At 36.5% G+C, this 19,405-nt stretch overlaps 1 protein-coding gene across 2 annotated transcripts in view; it reads left to right on the forward strand.

Moving 5' to 3' along the window:
- The window catches only part of SFMBT2 (Scm like with four mbt domains 2), a 386,915-nt gene that overhangs the window by 315,608 nt on the left and 51,902 nt on the right, over positions 1–19,405 (forward strand). For both annotated transcript variants that reach the window (XM_074194176.1, XM_074194177.1), the window contains 4 exons: positions 3,763–3,876; positions 9,688–9,730; positions 15,442–15,512; positions 17,372–17,511. In XM_074194176.1, coding sequence (XP_074050277.1) covers positions 3,763–3,876; positions 9,688–9,730; positions 15,442–15,512; positions 17,372–17,511 — 368 coding nt within the window. The remainder of the gene's footprint in view (positions 1–3,762; positions 3,877–9,687; positions 9,731–15,441; positions 15,513–17,371; positions 17,512–19,405) is intronic.

Raw genomic sequence — 19,405 nt, forward strand, 5'->3', positions numbered from 1 at the left:
AATATGGATAAAAAAGTTCTAAATGGTTGATTTAATGATGTTAGAAAAAAATTAAGTGGAAAGTAATAGAAACACAAACGTGGCCTTTAATGTTAAATACTTTGATCATAGTGAATCTTACTTGTAACAAAATACAAATTTAGATATATAGAGCAATCTAAAAACTGAATCTTGTGGGGCAGCTAGGTGGTGCAGTGGATAGAGCACTAGCCCTAGAGTCAGGATAAACTGAGTTCAAATCCGGCCTCAGACACTTAATAATCACCTAGCTGTGTGGCCTTGGGCAAGGCACTTAACCCCATGCCCTTGTAAAAACCTAGGGAAAAAAACAAACAACTGAATCTCAATGGTTAAGAAATACATTGAACAGTTGTAAAGCAAGCAACATTTATTTATCCTTTCCAATTCCTTTAGCAGTGTCTTCCTGAGGATAAGAAGATAGACAGTTTCTCTGAAGGGAAAAGACATTGAAGAGTTTTCTTTTTCTGGCCACCTTTGGGAATCATAAGATTTTCAGCCTAGCAAGAGTCACTCCTCCATCTGAGTTTCATTAATTTAGAGCTATTATTTGGGCAGTTGCTTCACTCACAGGCATATTTTGATTCATTATTTGATACAGCTCTTTGCCAACTGAGTTAGATATTGAACTGGAACGATTTTTAATCGGTATCCTTTGTTGAAAAATATGCTCTAGAAAACCCGTTCTTTTGCTTAAACTCATACGCCCATCAAATTATGGCAGATTTAAGCAAAGAAAGTCAGGGTTGAGTAATAATTATAATAATTTTTGTGCCTTTGAGAGCAAATTGAAAGTTCAAGGTAACTAATAATAATGGTAATATATATATATATATATATATATATATATATATATGTACATATGAGAACCTGACTCCTATTTCAGAGTAATTTTATCTATGTCAGTAGCTTTATTTAACTCTAGGTTAAGAGCACACACTCTGCTAAGTGATGTCTGTAAAGCCTTTCACAATCAGCCTTCAGCCTATATTTCCAGACTGATTATACATGACTCCCCCCTCATGTACTCTGTACTCTGGCTTAACTGGCTTAACTGGTGTGCTTGCTGTTCCCAGACATGTTTTACCCATCTCCCACCTTTGTTCCTTTAAATAGGTTTCCCCCCCCTACCCCCCACCCCCACATGGAATTTTTTCCCCTCCTTACTTCTGCCTATGAGAATCCCTGGCTCCCAGATCAGTTATAATGCCCCCTCCTTCAAGAAGTCCAGTTCTAGTTCTCTTCTCCCTTCACCACTCATCATGCATTTGTTTTGCAGAAGACCTATATTTGTCTTTGAAAATATTCTATATGCCCCTTTTTCTATGGAGCATAGTTTGAATTTCTATTGCTAGCAGAGTCTGGTGTGCTTAATACATGTTTGCTAATTGATTGACATATTCAATCCTCCAACCTTTTATTTTTGTAATGAATCAAAGATAGGAAACAAATGGATGAAAACATTCATATAAATCTCTGGGAACAAGAATAACACTTTTTAATAGGTTATCAAGTTTTATTTACTGTTATGTCAGACATTTCTTTCATATAGTTATTAGGTTTGGGGGAGGGAGGTATCATTTAATTCATGATATAGTAGAGTCAGCAAAATCATAAGCATGTTATAATGGACTTGCAACATATTATTTTCATTTCATTGGAGAAACTGGTTTGAGTAAGTAGTTTGAGTTAGTGACTCAGTAGCCTAACTATTTATAGAACTCTTATCTTCAAATCTGTGGTCCAAGACTCACTGGGATTCCCTCCAAGTATTCTGTATAGGCATTCAGGAAGATGATTATTGATTCATTCTTTGAAAAAAAAGTGTACTAAATACTCAACTTGTTTTACCAGTAATCTGCTTGGAATAGATTTCCCTTTAATTACTGAACTTTCCCAACTGTTATCCTCATTTCATAACTAAGCCAAATTAGCGTTGTGAAACAGAATAAGATAGTTAAGAATACTATAAGAAGTCACTGCTTCACAAACCTACTTTTGTATATCAGTAAAACTGCAAACCACAAATCAAAAATTTATCGTTACTTCATCCAGTGTGGTTAGTTAGCACTTCCTTTGAGATATTGCCTTTTCAGTGTTGGGATCGGCTTATTAATTTTTATTATTTAATTTTAGCTTTAAATCTTAACATTCTTGTTTTAATGGAAAAGAATAATAGTAGTCAGCTAGGTATAATAATAATAAAGTTTGCTAGAGTTGATATTCTGTTGCCATTTTATACAGATTTGAGGGCCTCAGTGAGAGAATTGAATAGATTTTATTGGGTAGGATTTGTACGGTGTCTTAGATTAACTGGGAAAGAGTACTGATATTCTGGAATTATATCCTTTGTTTACATTGAGAGAAAAGGTTATCTAACTCTTCAATCCTTCTCTTTTTTGGCCACATATTTAGACCTCACTAATCTCATTTTTTTTTAATTAATGTAAATATTTTTTCAGCTGGTTTCCAGGAATGATGTATAGAGTTCATATGATATGTTTTGGTTGATCATTTCTCTGAGGCTTTAGTTAGGCTTTAAAAAAGCCTAACTACCCTACCTTGTGCATTTTTGCAGCATGTTTTGTACAGATCAGAATCCGAAATTGAGACTTTCTTTATGAAGTTAGTTCTGATGCCACAAAGGAGCCAGATCATTGGAGAAAAATATTTAACCAGGAAAAAGAGAAGATTGGGAAATACGGAAGTGGTGGGTGGTGTACACAATAGTTGTCTTTTAATTATTTGAAAGACTGGATATGGTGTCTCAGAAAGAAGAAATAATAGCAATTTGTGGAATTTAAAGAAAGCATTCTTCCTCAGTGTGAGAAAAAACCAATTAATAATTAGAGCTGTTCAAAAGTGTAATGGACTGCAGTAGAAGGTTGTGTATTCACCATCACTTCAGATGGTGATTAGTTGATGATTTATTTGGGATGTTTCAATACTGATTGATTACACTCTAACCTATAATCTTAAGATTTCTGATAGTTCTTCCAATTCTGAAGTCCTGCTATTCAGTGATAATATTTCCTATGACATATTTTGCCAGTGTAAAAATTAAAGAATTTTACAACTATGCCACAAATAATAAATGAAATTGCAGTGGTAGCTAATCAGTCGAGATTGAAACTTGTTAAATGATCTTATTGATTCTCCATAGGGTTTCCTCAAAAGGAAAAGAAGAATGAGATGATGGCCTCATAATTTCTTTTCCTACCCCATTAGAATTATGACATTATTCAGTGTAGGTGAATGCCATTAAAAAAATATATATATATGTATATATGTATGTATATATGTATAAATATGAGAATCCATTTAAAGTGTTATCCATTCAGTGTGCTGAGCAAGTAAATTATTTCTTTAAGCTTTGTCTAGAAGGAATTCAGAGTGCTGGTTATCAGCACAACTGCATCACAATTGAACTAGCTTTGTATTATAAATGATAAGATTTTCATGTCAATGTTTCTAACATATGAATGGTGAATTTGATCAGAGAAATCATTCGCAATGAAAACAGGAATTATTTGCCAAATTAAACTTAATAACTTTTTTTGACATTGTGAAGGATTTGTATTGCCTAGTCCTTTGAGTAGCCCCATTCTTCAGATAGTCTGTGTGTGTGTGTGTCTGTGTGTGTGTGTCTGTGTGTGTGTGTGTGTGTATAAAACTCCATTTTCTCTTACTGGTGAAGACTGTGTATATTTGTGTAATTAACAGCCCTACCTCCTTACACTGCAGGCTTGCAACCTCCTGTTCCAGAGTACATTGTTGATGTAGAATCTATGGACATCTTCCCAGTTGGCTGGTGTGAAGCAAATGGTTATCCTTTAACTCCACCACATAAAGCAGTTTGTAAGTACAGTCCTAATTATATGAAGGAAATTCATCCCACTTTTGAGGTAATTATCATACCATTGATTTCCTAGAGAACTAAAGAATTCCCAATTTTTTTCACTCATCCTTATAACATCCAACTATAATTATTGACTATTTCACAGGTTGGAAATGGAAGGAGGTGAGGGAATAAATAACAATTTTTATATAGCTCCTACTATGTGCCAGACACTATGTTAATTTCTTTTTATTACAAATACTACAAAATTAAACACCAGAAATCCTCACTCATATTTCACTAGTGTCTCTTTCCAGTTTGTAGATTTGGAAAGGTCTAAGTGAAATCTATATCAGTATTTAATATTTTTACATTATTACTATTAGGAATGGAATAATTTTTCTTGCAAGGTTTTCCTCTAAAAGATTCATAGTTCCAGTTATTTATTGACTTACTGTAAACCGTTGGTTAACCAAATACCTAATGACAAATCATCAATAAGATTTGTCATTCTTGGACTTGGTAAGATTGGTTTGTTTCAACATATTTGACTGTGTCAAAAATACGACGATTAAATCCTGCGTTTTGTCCTGGACTATGTGTTCCATAATAGCCACTGCAAAGCATTATGTTTAATTTCTTAAGGTAAAAAATGCTGCAAGAAATCTCCAACATAAAGATACTTATTACAAAAGTGAAATGCTTGAAAACTATTATTTTTATCATTTCATGGATGCTCGATTTTGGAGAAGGATTCATGCTGAGCTGGCATGTTAGAATTGCCGAAAAAAATGTGAAGAAAATACCATTTTTTGTCATCCCCAGTATGCTTTCTATGCCTTTCAGAGAGCATAGAACTACATTGTTCAGTCATGAAAGAGGACCGTAAAGAGGTAGTCCAGTTCCCTCCCTTGGCTCACTCAAGAAAGGGAGGGCCAGGGGTGGCTAGGTTGCACAGTGGATAGAGCACTGGCCCTGGAGTCAGGAGGACCTGAGTTCAAATTCGGCCTCAGACACTTAATAATTACCTAGCTGTGTGGCCTTGGGTAAGCCACTTAACCCCATTGCCTTGCAAAAACCTTAAAAAAAATAAAAAGGAAGGACCAGAGAAGTTGAATAGCTTGCAAAATTCATACAGCCAGGAAATGACAGTCAGGCCTAGGAGCTGGGTCTTCTCTAAACCTTAGTTCAATAGTCTTTTTTCTTTAGCCATATACTATATGTTCTATAGGAGATAGTCAGGAAGCTTCTGAAAAGTAAAAAAAAGAGCTCACATGGTTGACACTTGACTATTTCTAAAGTGCAAAGAGGTATCAGAGCTGGGTAGTAGTTAGAATGTTGGACCTGGAGTTCAAATCTAGCCCCGGTTACTTTACCTTTAACTCCTTCAGTTTCCTCAATTATAAAATGAGGATAATATTAGCACCTGCTTCCCAGGACTTTTGTGAGGATCTAATGAGGAGCATTTATCATAATTCCTGTTATTATATTTGTTATTCATTCGTTTCAGTTGTGCACAACTCTGTGCCCCATTTGAGGTTTTCTTAGTAAACATATGGGAATGGTTCACCATTTCCTCCCCTGACTCATTTTACAGATGAGGGAACTGAAGCAAACAGGGTTAAGTACCTGCCCATGGTCACATAGCTTGGAAGTGTCTAGATGTGAACTGGGGAAGAGGAGTCTATCTGACTTTAGGTCTTGCTCTCTATTCACTGTGTCACTTAGCTGCTCTTAGTAGTAGCTATGTGGTAGTATCTGGTTGGCACTGAATAATTTTAAGAGCATTTATTATATAGTAGGTATAAAGAAGGCACTTAATAAATACTAAGTCTATTCCTTGCTCCTTCCCTCCTTCTCTTCCTGCCTTCCTCTTCCTCTTTCTTCCTTCCTACTTTCCTTTCTTCCACTATTTGTATGGGTGGCAAAAATGGATCTCATTTATTTACCAAGTTTACAGTATTTTCAAATGTATTCAGTATATACAAGTATCTGTCACATACTTATTAACTTTAAAAATCTTCCATGGATGGGACATGGATATAAAGAATATGTATGCAATCTTGTTATAAAGCGGCCCAGGCATCACTTTCATCAGTATTGTCACTACCTCAGCCTAAATAAATAAATAAATGAATGTTCATAGATCATAGAACTGTATCATTCAGGCTTGGAAGGGGACCTTAAAGATGTAGTTCAGTTCCCTCTCTCAACTCACTGAAGAAAGGGAAGATGAGAGAGGTTGAATAGCTTGCAAAAATCACACAGCCATGAAATAACAGTCAGACCTGGGAATCGGGTCTCCTCTGATGCGTTCAGTAGCCATTATCTTCTGCCATGTACTGTTATGTTCTATAAGAAATAGTCATTTGATTATTTCTGAGGTGCAAAGTGGTGCACACACATATACATATACACATGAATACACACCTATATTTCATGTATTTGACTTCCATTACAAATGGAAGTCAGGCACGTGAGGGATTTTGGGTATAGCAGACATGAATAGTACATCAACATTTAGGAAAGGACAATGGGGAAGAAACTGGATCTTAAACCATTACTTCATTTTTTATACTAAGATAATCTGCAAAAGTATATGTGACCTAGTTACAAAGGTCACCTTATAAATATATTAGACTAACATGAAAAAATTACCTATCAGATCTATAGATAGAATAAAATTTCATAACTAGAAAAGGAATAAAAAGGAGGTTCTAGAATTACTGCTTGTTGACTCTCCTTATTAGAGGTTCTCACTTTTTTTCTAAGAACTCCTTAGCCACAAATGAATTCCAGCTCCAAATTCAGCTACTCCATTACTACAAGAGGCAGTATTTATGTAACACTTTCAGGTTTACCAAGTGCTTTACTTATGTAATCTTCGTTACAACCCAGGGAGGTAAATGCGATATCCCCATTTTACAGAGAAGAAAACTAAGGCTGAGAAAGAGGGGCTGACTTGCCCAGAGCCTCATAATTAATAATTGCCTGAGATGGGATTTGAACTCATTTCTTTCCTTAGTCCAAGTCTAATGTTATTACCTACTATATGACTTGGCTTCTTTAAATACTAATAACTACAGAGTTACCCACCTTGTCCACTGGACCTGATCTTTCTGTGATACAAGCTAAAAAGTGAAAATAGAGCCCAGACAAATGGACTTCACCAGTTCCACCTTTGTTACTGACTCAATCCACATTTTGGTTTCTCACACACACAGGATGCTTCCTTGTAGGAGACTGGAAATCTTGGGTGGTCCTTAGGGCACAGTTCCAAGGTGGATGATAAATATTAAATGGTGACCAGTGCTTCTTTTTTCTGTCAGACTTTCTGTCAGAAGTTCAGAAAACCTTCTCTATGCATTATTATGCAAACCTACTCAGAACCTGAATGCCAAGTCTTTTTTTGTTTGTTTGTTTATAAGAATTGCCTTCTTGTCTACAACTGTGCCATAATTCCACTCTTTCCCAAGGATGATTCTTAGGTGCATGAATATGCTCCAAAAGACATCAAGAAATCTTCATTCTTAGAGGTTACAAAAAGAAACAGGCTCAATTCAGTAAACGTTTGTTAAAAATCTTGCCATATCCATATAAGACAATTTCTAGACACTAAGCATCTAAAGAAAGATCTACCCCTTCCCTTGACTCACTGAGATTCAAGGAAAGTACTCTCTAATGAGGGTAAAATAAGTACGCTATACAAGAGAAATGTGGTTACTGAAAATGAGTGGTCAAGGGCCCAAGAGAAATGTCACTGCAGGGAAGATCCCTTGGGGAGGACAGGGCCTGGGGAGCCTGCGTTGAGAATGTGACGGCTGAGTTGGCTCTTGAAGGAAGGTTTCCCTAACTTGTTCTCAGTGTTAGAAGATGGCCATTGTGACTGGGGGGAGGCAGATGGTAAACAGTGTGGATCTGGAGATCAGAGAAGAGTGAGAATAAGGGCTGCAGAGTAGGTAAAGGGAAGTTGTGAGAGATTTTCCCCTGGGCCTTGGGAAACATTGGGATAGAGGATATACTGGGATCCCACTGGTGCAATAGGAAGAGTCTGTGAGCCATAGTGTAAGATGAGGAAAGCTGGTGCAGAAGATCAGGGAGGAGGCTTGAATCAGAGAGATTGCGGTGAACGGTGAAGGGAGAGGAAAGTGTAGAGGTGGCTCTTGAATTCCCATCCGAGAAAACCCCCTCCCCTTCTCTCCTTTCAGCATCACCACTTGCTTCAGTTTTAAGATGAGAAGAATCAATTCATCCCCAACAGCTGGTGGTTTTTGCCTGAATGATGACATTTTCTCACATCAGTTCTAAAAGCTTTGCCTTTATAGAGAATCTCAGATTTCACCAGTACCAGCACTATTAGTGACTTGATCCACATTTTGGTCTCTCATTAAATTTGGTGTGGTTAGAGCTATTCTCATATGTGAAAGTAAAAGACCTTTAAACTCTTCTGAGTGAAGAGGCCATATTCCCACATTATCTCAACCTTCGTGTCTAGTGTTTTATTAACCAGCATTGAATATTATGAGCTATTTTGGATCCCTCATTGAATCTAGAGTTTCACAAAATGTGTAATAATTTTTGGTAATGATATCAGTAGATATCAAAATAAGTGGTTTTATTGATTATTTTAATTATCTCTAGTTCTGGCTTTATTTGTACTAATTTCATTTCTTGTAAATAAACTGGCACTTAGGTTAGCAAAACCACAAGATCAAAGACACAGATCTGGAAGGGACTTAGTGGCCAATATTCATTTTAGAGTTGAAACTGACAATTAGATTCTCTAGTGATTAGCACCAGAGGCAGATTTTGTATCCAGGACTTTTCATCATAGAGCCAGTTCTCTTTCCCTTGAATGTTACTGCCTCTAACAATATAGTATATTGAATAGAAGGCTGGCACTCCAGAAATAAGAAGATAAGGATTCAACTCTCACCTCCAACACATACAGCCTTTGTGACCCTGTATTTAAATCACCTAACCTTTCAGAGCACCAGGCAGATCTCCAAAACTAGGGGGGCTCCAATTACAAAAAAGGGATATGCCTATATTGAGAGAAGGAATTGGCACACCAAGATCTCCCTATATCACTGACGTCAGAAGTCCAGACCAAAAAAAAGGGCTTATAGTTAATAATCTAAAGTATATTATAATTTTTTCCAATTTTCACAGCTTTTGACATGTTGGAATTAGTTCCTGTTTATTTAGGGGAAGATGTATAGTTTATGCCAGATATTACTAAGTGCCAGGAAGTGATGCTCTTATTTTTTTAAGGTGAAGAATAGACAGCAATAAATCTAAATGAAATGGGTTATTTGCAGGAAAAAGCCTCAGATGAGGAAAAAAATCTGTTTGTTAATATTTGACAACCAAATTTAAAAAGCAAAATATGTTTTAGTTAAAAATCATTCCTAATTGAAGCTATAGTATTGTAGTGATAGTATTCTATTTTTACAGAAATAGAAACTTACAGAAATCTTTTGTGGAAAAAAGAATCATGCTTGGTAATCATGCTTTCAATAAATATGGTGTGTTCCTGTATGTTACAGTATCTGAGTTTTTTAACTGTCTTTTCTTAAAAGAATATTTAAGATATAGCACACCATGCAGCGATAACATTAAACGTATTCTGTCTTGTTTAAAACATGTTTCTGATGAGTTAATAACTTATTTTATATGAGAAGAAATTAATATATGATTGCAATCATTTCTCCTTTTAAAATGCTACCTTAAGGGTATTATATTTTTATAATAAGCACTTTCTTAAGGCATGGTTGCATAAATGTCAGAATAACAGAGCTCTGTTTTTCTTCCTTTTGTCTGTTTTCTAGTACAAAAGAAGAGAAAGATTGCAGTCGTACAACCAGAAAAACAGTAAGTTTTCCCCTAAACCTTATTATTGATACTTCTTCTTTAAGGCATGTTATAAAGAGCAGTTGAACTGGAGTGTCTTGAGAGCTAGAAAAATGACCAGCCTGATACTCACATCTTTTCCATCATTCATATGACAGCTGCTAATTCATCTGCTAGTATGAGACATTCTTCTAAGTTCTTCAGAATCTAGAATATTTAAAACAAAAAAAAAAAACAGGCCCTCTGCATGTGGAATTATAGGATCCCAGGGTTGTTAGGGACTTTGTTATATCCCTCCTGTGTTATACCTTGGAGCCTCCCAGATCTTATTACATTGAACAGTCTAGCCATGCTTCACCCTCTTGTACCTGTGAAGTCGATTTTATTTTGGACCCAAGTGTAAGATTTCCATTTTACCCTGTTACATTTCATCTTGTTCACCTGCTGTGATCTGTTCTGGATCCTGACTCTGTTAACCAGTATGTTAGCTATCCTCTCTAGTTTTCTGACATCTGTAATTCTGATAAACAAGCTATCAACAGAGCCCCAGAATTGAATGAGAAAAGAGTAGACTGCATTGTTTTGGGGAAACCTTAAGCTTCTTTAAGTGACTCCACCCCAGGCTTCTCATGAAAGCATGCACTATATTTTAAATACCATCCTTTTACTAATGTTGGGATCTTATTGCCTTAGAAGAACTAAAAATGAGTATTATTATTATATAAGGTAGTTAGGAGGCCTATGGTGAATCTCCACAGGTTATGCCCAATATAGAGTTGGCGAGGAACTCTGAAGAGGCCCATGTTAGGAGAGAAGATGAGCTGGTCATATGGCAACAGCGATGGGGGGATGACAGGGGGGCGGTCGGAATGCTCCATGACTACCCCTTGATGTGAGGAGCAATTGAAGAGGACTGCTAATTTTTGGTCAAGCCCCCTGTGAAGTTTTGGGAGGAAATGGAGAGACCTGACAGAATGCAGGGGTTCACATTCAAATTATGGGAGACAATGCATATATCTTAAGAGAGCACAGCCACAGAGAAGGACAGTCAGGTAATGCAGTAGATAGACAGGAAGACCTGAGTTCAAATCCAGCCTCATTAATAGTTGTATGACCCTGGTCAAGACACTTAACTTTTTGTCTGCCTGAGTTTCTTCATCTGCAAAATAGGGGTGACAGTAGCACCTTCCCTTTAGGGTTGTTGTGAAGATCAAATGACGTAATATTTGCACAGTGCTGGGTGCATATTAAATGCTATATAAATGTTAGATATTATTATTTAAATTGCAGTAATGGGTTGGAGGACTCACCGAAAGAATCACTGGGGTTACAATGGCAGGTCTGGGGGCTGTGCAGCAGGACAAATGGTAAGATCTTAGAGAGTGTTGGTGGAACTGGGGGTAATGCTCATTCATTCAGTATGCCATTTTCCAATTTAAAGCCCTTTTCAAAGGAGAGATTTTGTGGCTGAGAGAGCCAAGAAGATGAGGAGGTTACATCTTGTCAGTGTTATGGCTGTGGGAACCTTGAACCGGTCCTCTAACTTCTCTCTATGCTCTGGATAATTGTATATAATTTGTGGAGTAAGTGCTGGCCTTCAAAATAGAAGAAATTCCTTCACCTGGGACTTGCTCTCAAATCCAGTTCCTATCCCTATCCCTTACTTAGGCTTTTAAGATTTGAGCAAAATACATTTTCTTTATTTAAAAAAAACCAGATCCTGTTAGATATCTGAGATGCTTTAATTCCTATTTTTAGTCCAAATCCATTTATCAGGTACCACTTTCCAAACCCACCATGGTCTCACAAAGTGTTTACCAGAAGTGATTGGGGAGAATAATCCTATCCTTGTTCTTCAGTGCTTTGATTTCATGCCGAAGGCTTCATAATCTTTAGAATTTTTCTAGGGTCTAGCATTGTCATATCATTGGTAAGCCTAAATGATCCTCGGAAAGTTCCTGGGCCCTTCCTGAAAGTGTGTCCAGAGAAGACAGAGGAGCTCCTCCTGGTTGCTGTCAGATTAACAGAATGTCTTCATTCAGAGCTTGTCTCTTCTCCCTCTGATCATTCTTCTTCTTCCACATCATCCTTCTTTGGAAGATAAGCAACTGTTTCTTTCTTAGAGGACCCTGCTCCCTTCTTTTTCAGAGAAACCTCTTTTATTTATATATTCAGTCTTCTTCCTTCTCTTTCTCATCTGTCTTTCTCCCTCTTATCTCCTGAAAGAGTTCAGAATTTCCTTCTGCCTCTTGAGTTTTTGTTTTTTCCTGTTTCCAGACTTGAGGTCCTTTTTCATTTTCCTTTATAGGTTTGCTTCATTCTCTTTGATGACCTGGAGGATAAAGTCTCATCATTTAAACCCTTTTCAGTGTGAGCATGGGTACAGTTGCCTGACTATGACAGAAAAACCAACATCTATCTCAGTCTAAATTTTATTCCAGCATTGTCCTTGCTTTTTGATTGTCACATATTTGAGATTCTGTCTTTTTGTTGTTGTTATTGTTTTGTCCAAAAAAAAACCTTACAGTTTGATCACTTTTAAACTCAGTTGCCAAATTATACTAAATTATGGGTGATTGTTGAGCGTACTTATATATTTTACTAGCTAAATCACTCTCTGAATTCTGAATAAATGTTTTTGGGTTGTTTTTTTTTTTTAATTTCTAACCCTGGGCACAAAGACTGAGCACAAAAACAGACCCTAGTACCAGATCTTTCATGTAGATTACATTGAATTTCTTGAAATAGGCCCTGTCTTGAAAGCAAATCCTGCCATGTTCCTCTAGTAACTTAACTTTTCCTTGTCCTAGAACTCAATTAAATAAAAATGAAATACCTCATGTGTGTATAATAATGATAGGTGCAGGAATAGTTAGAAAATTTAGGCAAGACATGGGTCCTGTCCTCATGGGTCTTACAGTTCAGTAGAGGCCTCAGATGCTGCTGTACAAAGTAATGTGTGATAAATGCATTAGAAAGTTTTTGCATTAGAGAACTATAATGAAGTGTTTTATAAGATCTGAAAGGGTGAAAAGGTCAAAACAATGGAAACAATATGCCTTGTGTAATAAGCTTATTGAGAGATGCCAAAAGTGTATTTCTTCACTCACCAGGTCATATTTCAAATCAGGCTTCAAAGTTTCTTTTCCTCTCATTGTTTCATTTATTTTTCCAAGTAAAATATCATGTATTTTTAAACCATTGATTCTGTGCTAGTTCTGAAAAAAAAAAAAGCATAGCAGAGATGATTTGTAACAATTGGTTCGAATAGAGCAAATTTGGCTTCTGGTGTCTGGCATCAGAATTCTTTTTATTAATAATGGGGCAGCATGACAAGCACTATGACATGACAGACAAAGGACTGGCCTCTTGAGCTAAGAGGGTATGAGTCTTTCTCTGAAACATTCTGTTTCACCATGGGCAAGTCTGTGCCCCAGCTTACTCTAAGGTTTTAAGTTACCCTTATGCTTCCAGTATTTATCTGTGGAGAGAATTTCTACATAGTTGGGTTTTTTATTCATGAAATGACAAATATGATCCCCAGAAAGGGGGTCAGGCAAGGCAAGTTGTGCATGTGTTTTAAAGAATACTTCAACCAGGCAATCAATATTTATTAAGTGCCAGGCACTGTGAAAAGTTCTGGAAATACAAAAATAGGTGAAAGCTAGCCCCTGCTTTCAAAGGGCTTACAGTCTACTGTGGGGGGAGGGGGACAAGGTTTTATTTATTTTCATTTTAAACAAGGTTTTATTTATTTTCATTTTAAACTTTTAAACTTTTTTTATTTTAAACTTTTAAAGTTAAAACTGAAGAAATATTTTTTAAGACTGGCAAAGTATTCTATTGCTTTTTTATGTCTTATTTCCCTCAACTGTTTTTGATTGTTAAAAAATATATATAACTAAAATAAAGGAGATGCCTGGTCTTGTAGGTCCCCTGCCTTTTTTCAATAGTTATTGAGATATTCAGGATCAAAGGGTAAAAGGACTCTTTCCTGTGCTAGCAAAATTATCCATAGAAGTTTCTATTAAACTATTTGAACAATTGTGTTTAAGTATGTTAAGGATGATCATATGTCCAATTTGTGTCTTTATATCCCCATTTTAAAGCAGTTTCATAACATTATGTTTTATGATAGATTTTACAATATTGTTAATTATTTTTTAGTAATCCCTGTAAAATAGATTAATTTTGCCATCCCCTTTTTACTTTGGAGGAAATTGACACAAAGAGATATTAAATAGTTTTCTCAATTTTAGGATTCTGTGTTCCTGCAAATGTAGTTCAAAAAAAAATTGCCCACTGAGACACTTTGAAAATACTGTTTTATGTAATTATATAATGTCATTTATTTTATTTAGGAGTAAGAATACCTTTTATCCAGAAAACACCAACAACCTATTCCCCAGGTCTTCACCTTCCCTGTAGGAAAGGGTTCTGAAGAATGGTATTTGACCAACCTATAAGGTTCTTCCAAGTATTCTACAAGTGTGACTTTTTTTTTACTTGACCTTTGATTTCATTGTTATGGGAAACTTTCAGTTAGAAAGCTCCCTCCAACACTTCATATCAGTAGCTACTCATCTTCAGTTTCTTGAGAGGGGTGGCCTTTCTCCCTCACATCTCTCCAGTGCATCTTTCATGCAGTTGCTAAAGTGATTTTCCTAAAGTGCAAGGACAGCCGCATCATGCACACACAGACCCCTCTGAAATGTTCTCCCTCCTTAGCTCCCTGCACTGGCTGACCTCCCTGGCTTCCCTAAAATCTCACCTTCCACAGGAAGCCTTGCTCAGCCTCTTAATTCTTATGTTTTCCCTTTTGTTTTATATCCTGTTTATCCTCTGTACAGTTGGCTCTGTCTCTGTTTGTTTGGGTGCTCTCTCTCCCCCATTAGACTGTAAGATCCTAGTGGCCCAAGATACCTTGGGCCAGTCTTGTATTTCCATTGCTTTGCCGAGGCTGGCCCATAAGAAACATATACTGAGTGACTGACCTGTCTTCCTAGCTCTGAGGCAAATTTGTCCACTGCACCACCATGCCCTCCTCAGTGCCTCCTATATACTGACATTTAGGACTGTATCTATGGCTTATATTTGGAGTTGCACCATCAGTGTTTCACTTAGTGTAAAATAGCCTTGACAAAATTAGTGTCTTATCAGAAGCAATGCAGCATTTCCAATTTATTGTGGTAAATCTTACAGTAGCAAAAGAGAACACGTGGATGACAGGCCCCATTTATTGCTGCAGAGTGGTTTGCGGATTAATGTTGACAGTGAACAACTCCTCTAAATTTAACTTTTCAGAAATTATTACTCACGCTGCTTCAAGACGCAGATGTCCCTTCTTGCACTCAGTAGGGTGGCTACAGGTTTCTCTTTTAATTTCATGCAGCAGATTAATAATCATAGTTGGCAATTATGTATTATGAAGTACTCCATATACATTATGTCATTTGATCCTTACATTGACTCAAATAGATAGCTTCTACAGGTGTTCCCATTTTATAGAGGAGGAAACTTGAGAGTCAGGTTCAGTTCCTGGCTCAAGGGGATGCCATAGGAAGGATAGGGGGCAGGATTTGAAACTGGGTCTCTTCTGACTGTCAGACCAGTTCTCTTTCCAAGAAACCAGATTTCCTCAAAACATAGTAGGCAGATAATAGAAAGCCATGGGCCTCCTCATTAAGCACAAGATTTGTTTGATTTTGTTGTGTTCTGTTCCTGATTAACAGATTACCATCCACAGTGCCTGTTGAGAAAATACCTCATGACCTCTGTTCATTTCCTCCACCAGACACAACAGGTGAGTTAGGCACAGGCCTCCTGCTCTTCTGTTCCTTGATGCGTGGGGAACAGGGAGAGGTTTTAGACTGATTCTAAGGTCTGTCTCATTTCTACACCTGGTTCTTTTTTCTTCAGAAATTACTTGAATAATTTTTCTTCCTTATTTTTTGATGGCTAAATGATACCTTTTCCTTTTTCTATTATCTTCTGATCAGTAACTGTATCAATTTTTATCTACAGATATGTATTTTTGCCATTGTAAAATTTTTCTTTGTTTATTGAATTGATTTATTTTTATTATTCCTTCAATTTGACTGTGTTTGAGAATTGGCAATAGGTTTCATGGGTTTGGGAGGCAGAAGGGAGTTTTTTCTTCAGAAAAAATTAATATGTTTTTTGGAAATCTTACTTTATTTTCTGAAATTGCTACTATATGTTACCCTCTGTTAATCTACAAAGATAATAGTGATGGTTGTATATTAGGGTGTATTTGGTTAAGGAACCTATTTTCTATTCAAATAAAAAAATTCAGCTTTGAATTCTCTGAGCTTCAAAAACTTAGAAATCTTAAAATGTAAGATCTTAAGTTTAAAAGCTTCAAGACATTGAAAGAATGGCATTATCTGAAGCTATCTATAATAAAAAGCATAATTTTATGGATAGACTTACTAAAATTATTTTTCTATTAAGGTCTTGGCTGGGTTAATCCTACTGAATAATTTTTGTGTAATGTAAAAGCCGCCTTAATAATCTTACCAGTTGTGTAGAATTCATTCTAAAGAATGGTTCAAACAACCATGTCAGCTACTTTTTTTTATAGTCTGTAATTGTTCTTTTACTCCCTTTTTCCTAGATGCAGGAAAATAACACTTAGTCCCTCTACCTTTTGTGTCCTTTGTTGAATTCTTCATGAGAACAAGCCTTCCTGAAATCTGTTAACACTTCCCATTCCTACTGGAAGTCTTTTGAACTGAAACATCAGTGTTATTCAGAATTTAGAGTTGATTTAAATCAAATTCAGCCAGGCTTTAGCTAATAACTTCATTTTATCTGCAAATTATAAGAACTTGAGGGAGACAAGTAGTAAATTTACCTAATGAGCTATTACTTTTTGCTGCTGTACACACCCATCAAAACCATACACACCATACTGTCCTTTATAATTATACAGAAAATACATTTTACCCATTAGCATTCTTCCAGGGAATCACAGCTTTTAAATTTAGAGTTTTTATTTTTATTTTGTTTTTTTTCTTTTATTAAAGATTTTATTTGAGTTTTACAATTTCCCCCCCCAGTCTTACTTCCCTCCCCCCACCCCCGGTTTTTATTTTAAATGTCAGTTTATGGCACAGAAATATTAACTGACTTGTCCCTGTCTTTTAATTATAACAGTAATAACAATAATATTAATAATAATTAACATTTATCTAGTATATTAAGGGTTATTATTTGATCATCAGAATAACACTATAATTATTATTTTCAAATAAGTAAGCTGAGGCTGAGAGAGGTTACATGTCCAGGGTCACATAAAAATGAATGCCTGAGCCAGAATTTCAGCTCAGGTCTTAATGATTCCAAGTTCATCTCTCCTTGCATTGTAAGGATCATTAACTGCATTTATATAAAGACATTTTCTAAAACTTGCACCTGGATATTTTTCAAGTCGTTCCACAAGATTTTGACAAGAATCCATGCAGCTCTTAAATATTCATTCCTATTTGATTCTGGATTCCTTATCAGTCAGATGTCTGATGACTTCCTTCTTCAGGGAGCTTTGCTGGCCCAGTGAATCTTCCCGGGCTTTTGATTGTTCCTTGATGCACAAAAATTGTGATCCTCATGGAGGAACCGTGTTGATTTTTTTCCCTTCAGGTATCGTCAATGGGAAATACTGCTGCCCTCAGCTTTTCATCAACCACCGGTGTTTCTCAGGCCCCTACCTGAACAAAGGAAGAATTGCAGAGCTACCTCAATCTGTTGGACCTGGCAAATGTGTGCTGGTTCTTAAAGAGGTCTGTTTTCATGATTATGAGTTACATATTTTAGTAGATTGATAAAATAATTTTGAATATTATTAATGGAATTTGAGGACAAAACCCTGGAGGAATAAGGTTAATAGTCCCATTCATTGATGCACACTTAGACACACAGTACTGTCTTTCATGTTTGTAAATTAAAAATTTTGTAATTTATCAGCTGTGTTTATAAATGTAGTTGCAAAACTCTTGTAAAAATATGCACATGCAAAGACTCCTTTGGTTTGAGGATGCAGTAGTTATTTAAAAATCTCTTCCATCTCTGTGATTCTTTTTTTTTCCTGTTTTCAGGTAAGCTTATTTCCTGCAAAGCTAGATTGATGAATGGAAATTACAGATTTATGTCTGGACTTTTCTAACATTAGTCTTTTGTTGTTCCCCTAAACATCAGGGTTCTTTCTTAAGCAGTGGGAAATAATGTTGCTTTTCCTGACTGGACAGTCTGCTCACCTCCACTCTTTTGGGTACTCTAATGGCTTGAGTCCCAGAAGAGCCAGTCTGTTGCTGATGTAGACACACCAGATTAGTCACTTTGCAGTGATTTCTCACTGTGTCCCACCAAGGGACCAAAACTATGCATCACTTAGGACACAGGAAACATACTATTTTGACAATTATTTAACTTTTGTATCTGTCATATCACAATTATTATTGCTATTAATAGAATTATTCCATTGTAGTCCTTTCTATCAGAAGATTGCTGATAAATAATTCATCTTAGTTACGCTGGTGTTGACTTGGATCTTACTCAGGTCCACAGTAGCAGTTCGGCTAATTAGTAACTTTACCTTTTTGAAAGGATGTGCTATCATTGTTAAGCCAAGCTAGGACTAGTTTCTCTGCTTTGAGCAGAACGCCCAATTCAGATGACCAGAGTATTGAAGTCTCCCATGTTTTCCTGTCAGCCTTCATTGAGTTCCTTCTTCTGACCTGTTGTTCTGCAGTATATTTTTTCTGTTTCTCCCTCCATTTATTCCTCAAGATAAGTTTTTCCTACAACTATTTTTCTCCATGATTCTTAGATTTCCTCACATCTTAAAATAAAATGATACTCACTTCTCTCTACCCACTCATCCCTCAACCTGTCATGTTTCCTTCCCTTCAAAAAAGCTATGCCCTTTCCTGAGACTGAGTTCAGACATGGGCCTTCATGATATCTTTCTATTCAGATGTGCCTACATGCCTTAGGCTTTCTAATTCACCTGGTCTGACCCTATATTTTGTGCCTTTGTGCTAGATACCTGAGGCTATATCACTGGCCGTTGTTTTGTAGGATAACTAAGGCAGTAGCTTTGAGGATCTGAGTTAATGTGGTATGGTGGACGAAAGCAATTGACTTGGTGTCAGGAAGACCGGTATTTACCAACTCTGGGACTCTAGGCAAGGTGCTTACACCTCTGTTTGTCTCAGTTCGATGACCTCTGAGCTTCCTTCCAGCTCAAAATCTGTGATCCTTTTTTGGATAACTTCACCTGGACATGTCTATTACTATTTTTCCTTGCATTGTAACAACTCTTTAGGTATCATAGCCAGTGACTCTATGTCAGCACCATGTGTTCCCCGTTTCTCTTTGCCTATAAAGCCTTTTGATTTTGAAGATGCCAAACAAAATGCATTTTTTTTAACTAAACCTTTTCGTTTATATTTCATCCTTGGCCGTGAGATATGATCCCTATTTTTTAGACCTGTGATCCAAACATCCAAATCCCATTCTTGATCCCTTATTGCCTTCCTTCATCAGTTGGTCACCTCGCAAAATCTGCTTTTTCTCTTTTGAAGTCCTTGAAGCAGTAATGAAAGCCACCCAGTGCCCAATGGCTTCTTCAAGGCTCACAGTTTCCAGCTTCTGATATAAACTGTCATCGTTGAA

This window comes from Macrotis lagotis, chromosome 7, assembly GCF_037893015.1.
Source record: "Macrotis lagotis isolate mMagLag1 chromosome 7, bilby.v1.9.chrom.fasta, whole genome shotgun sequence".
NCBI classification, from domain to species: domain Eukaryota; kingdom Metazoa; phylum Chordata; class Mammalia; order Peramelemorphia; family Peramelidae; genus Macrotis; species Macrotis lagotis.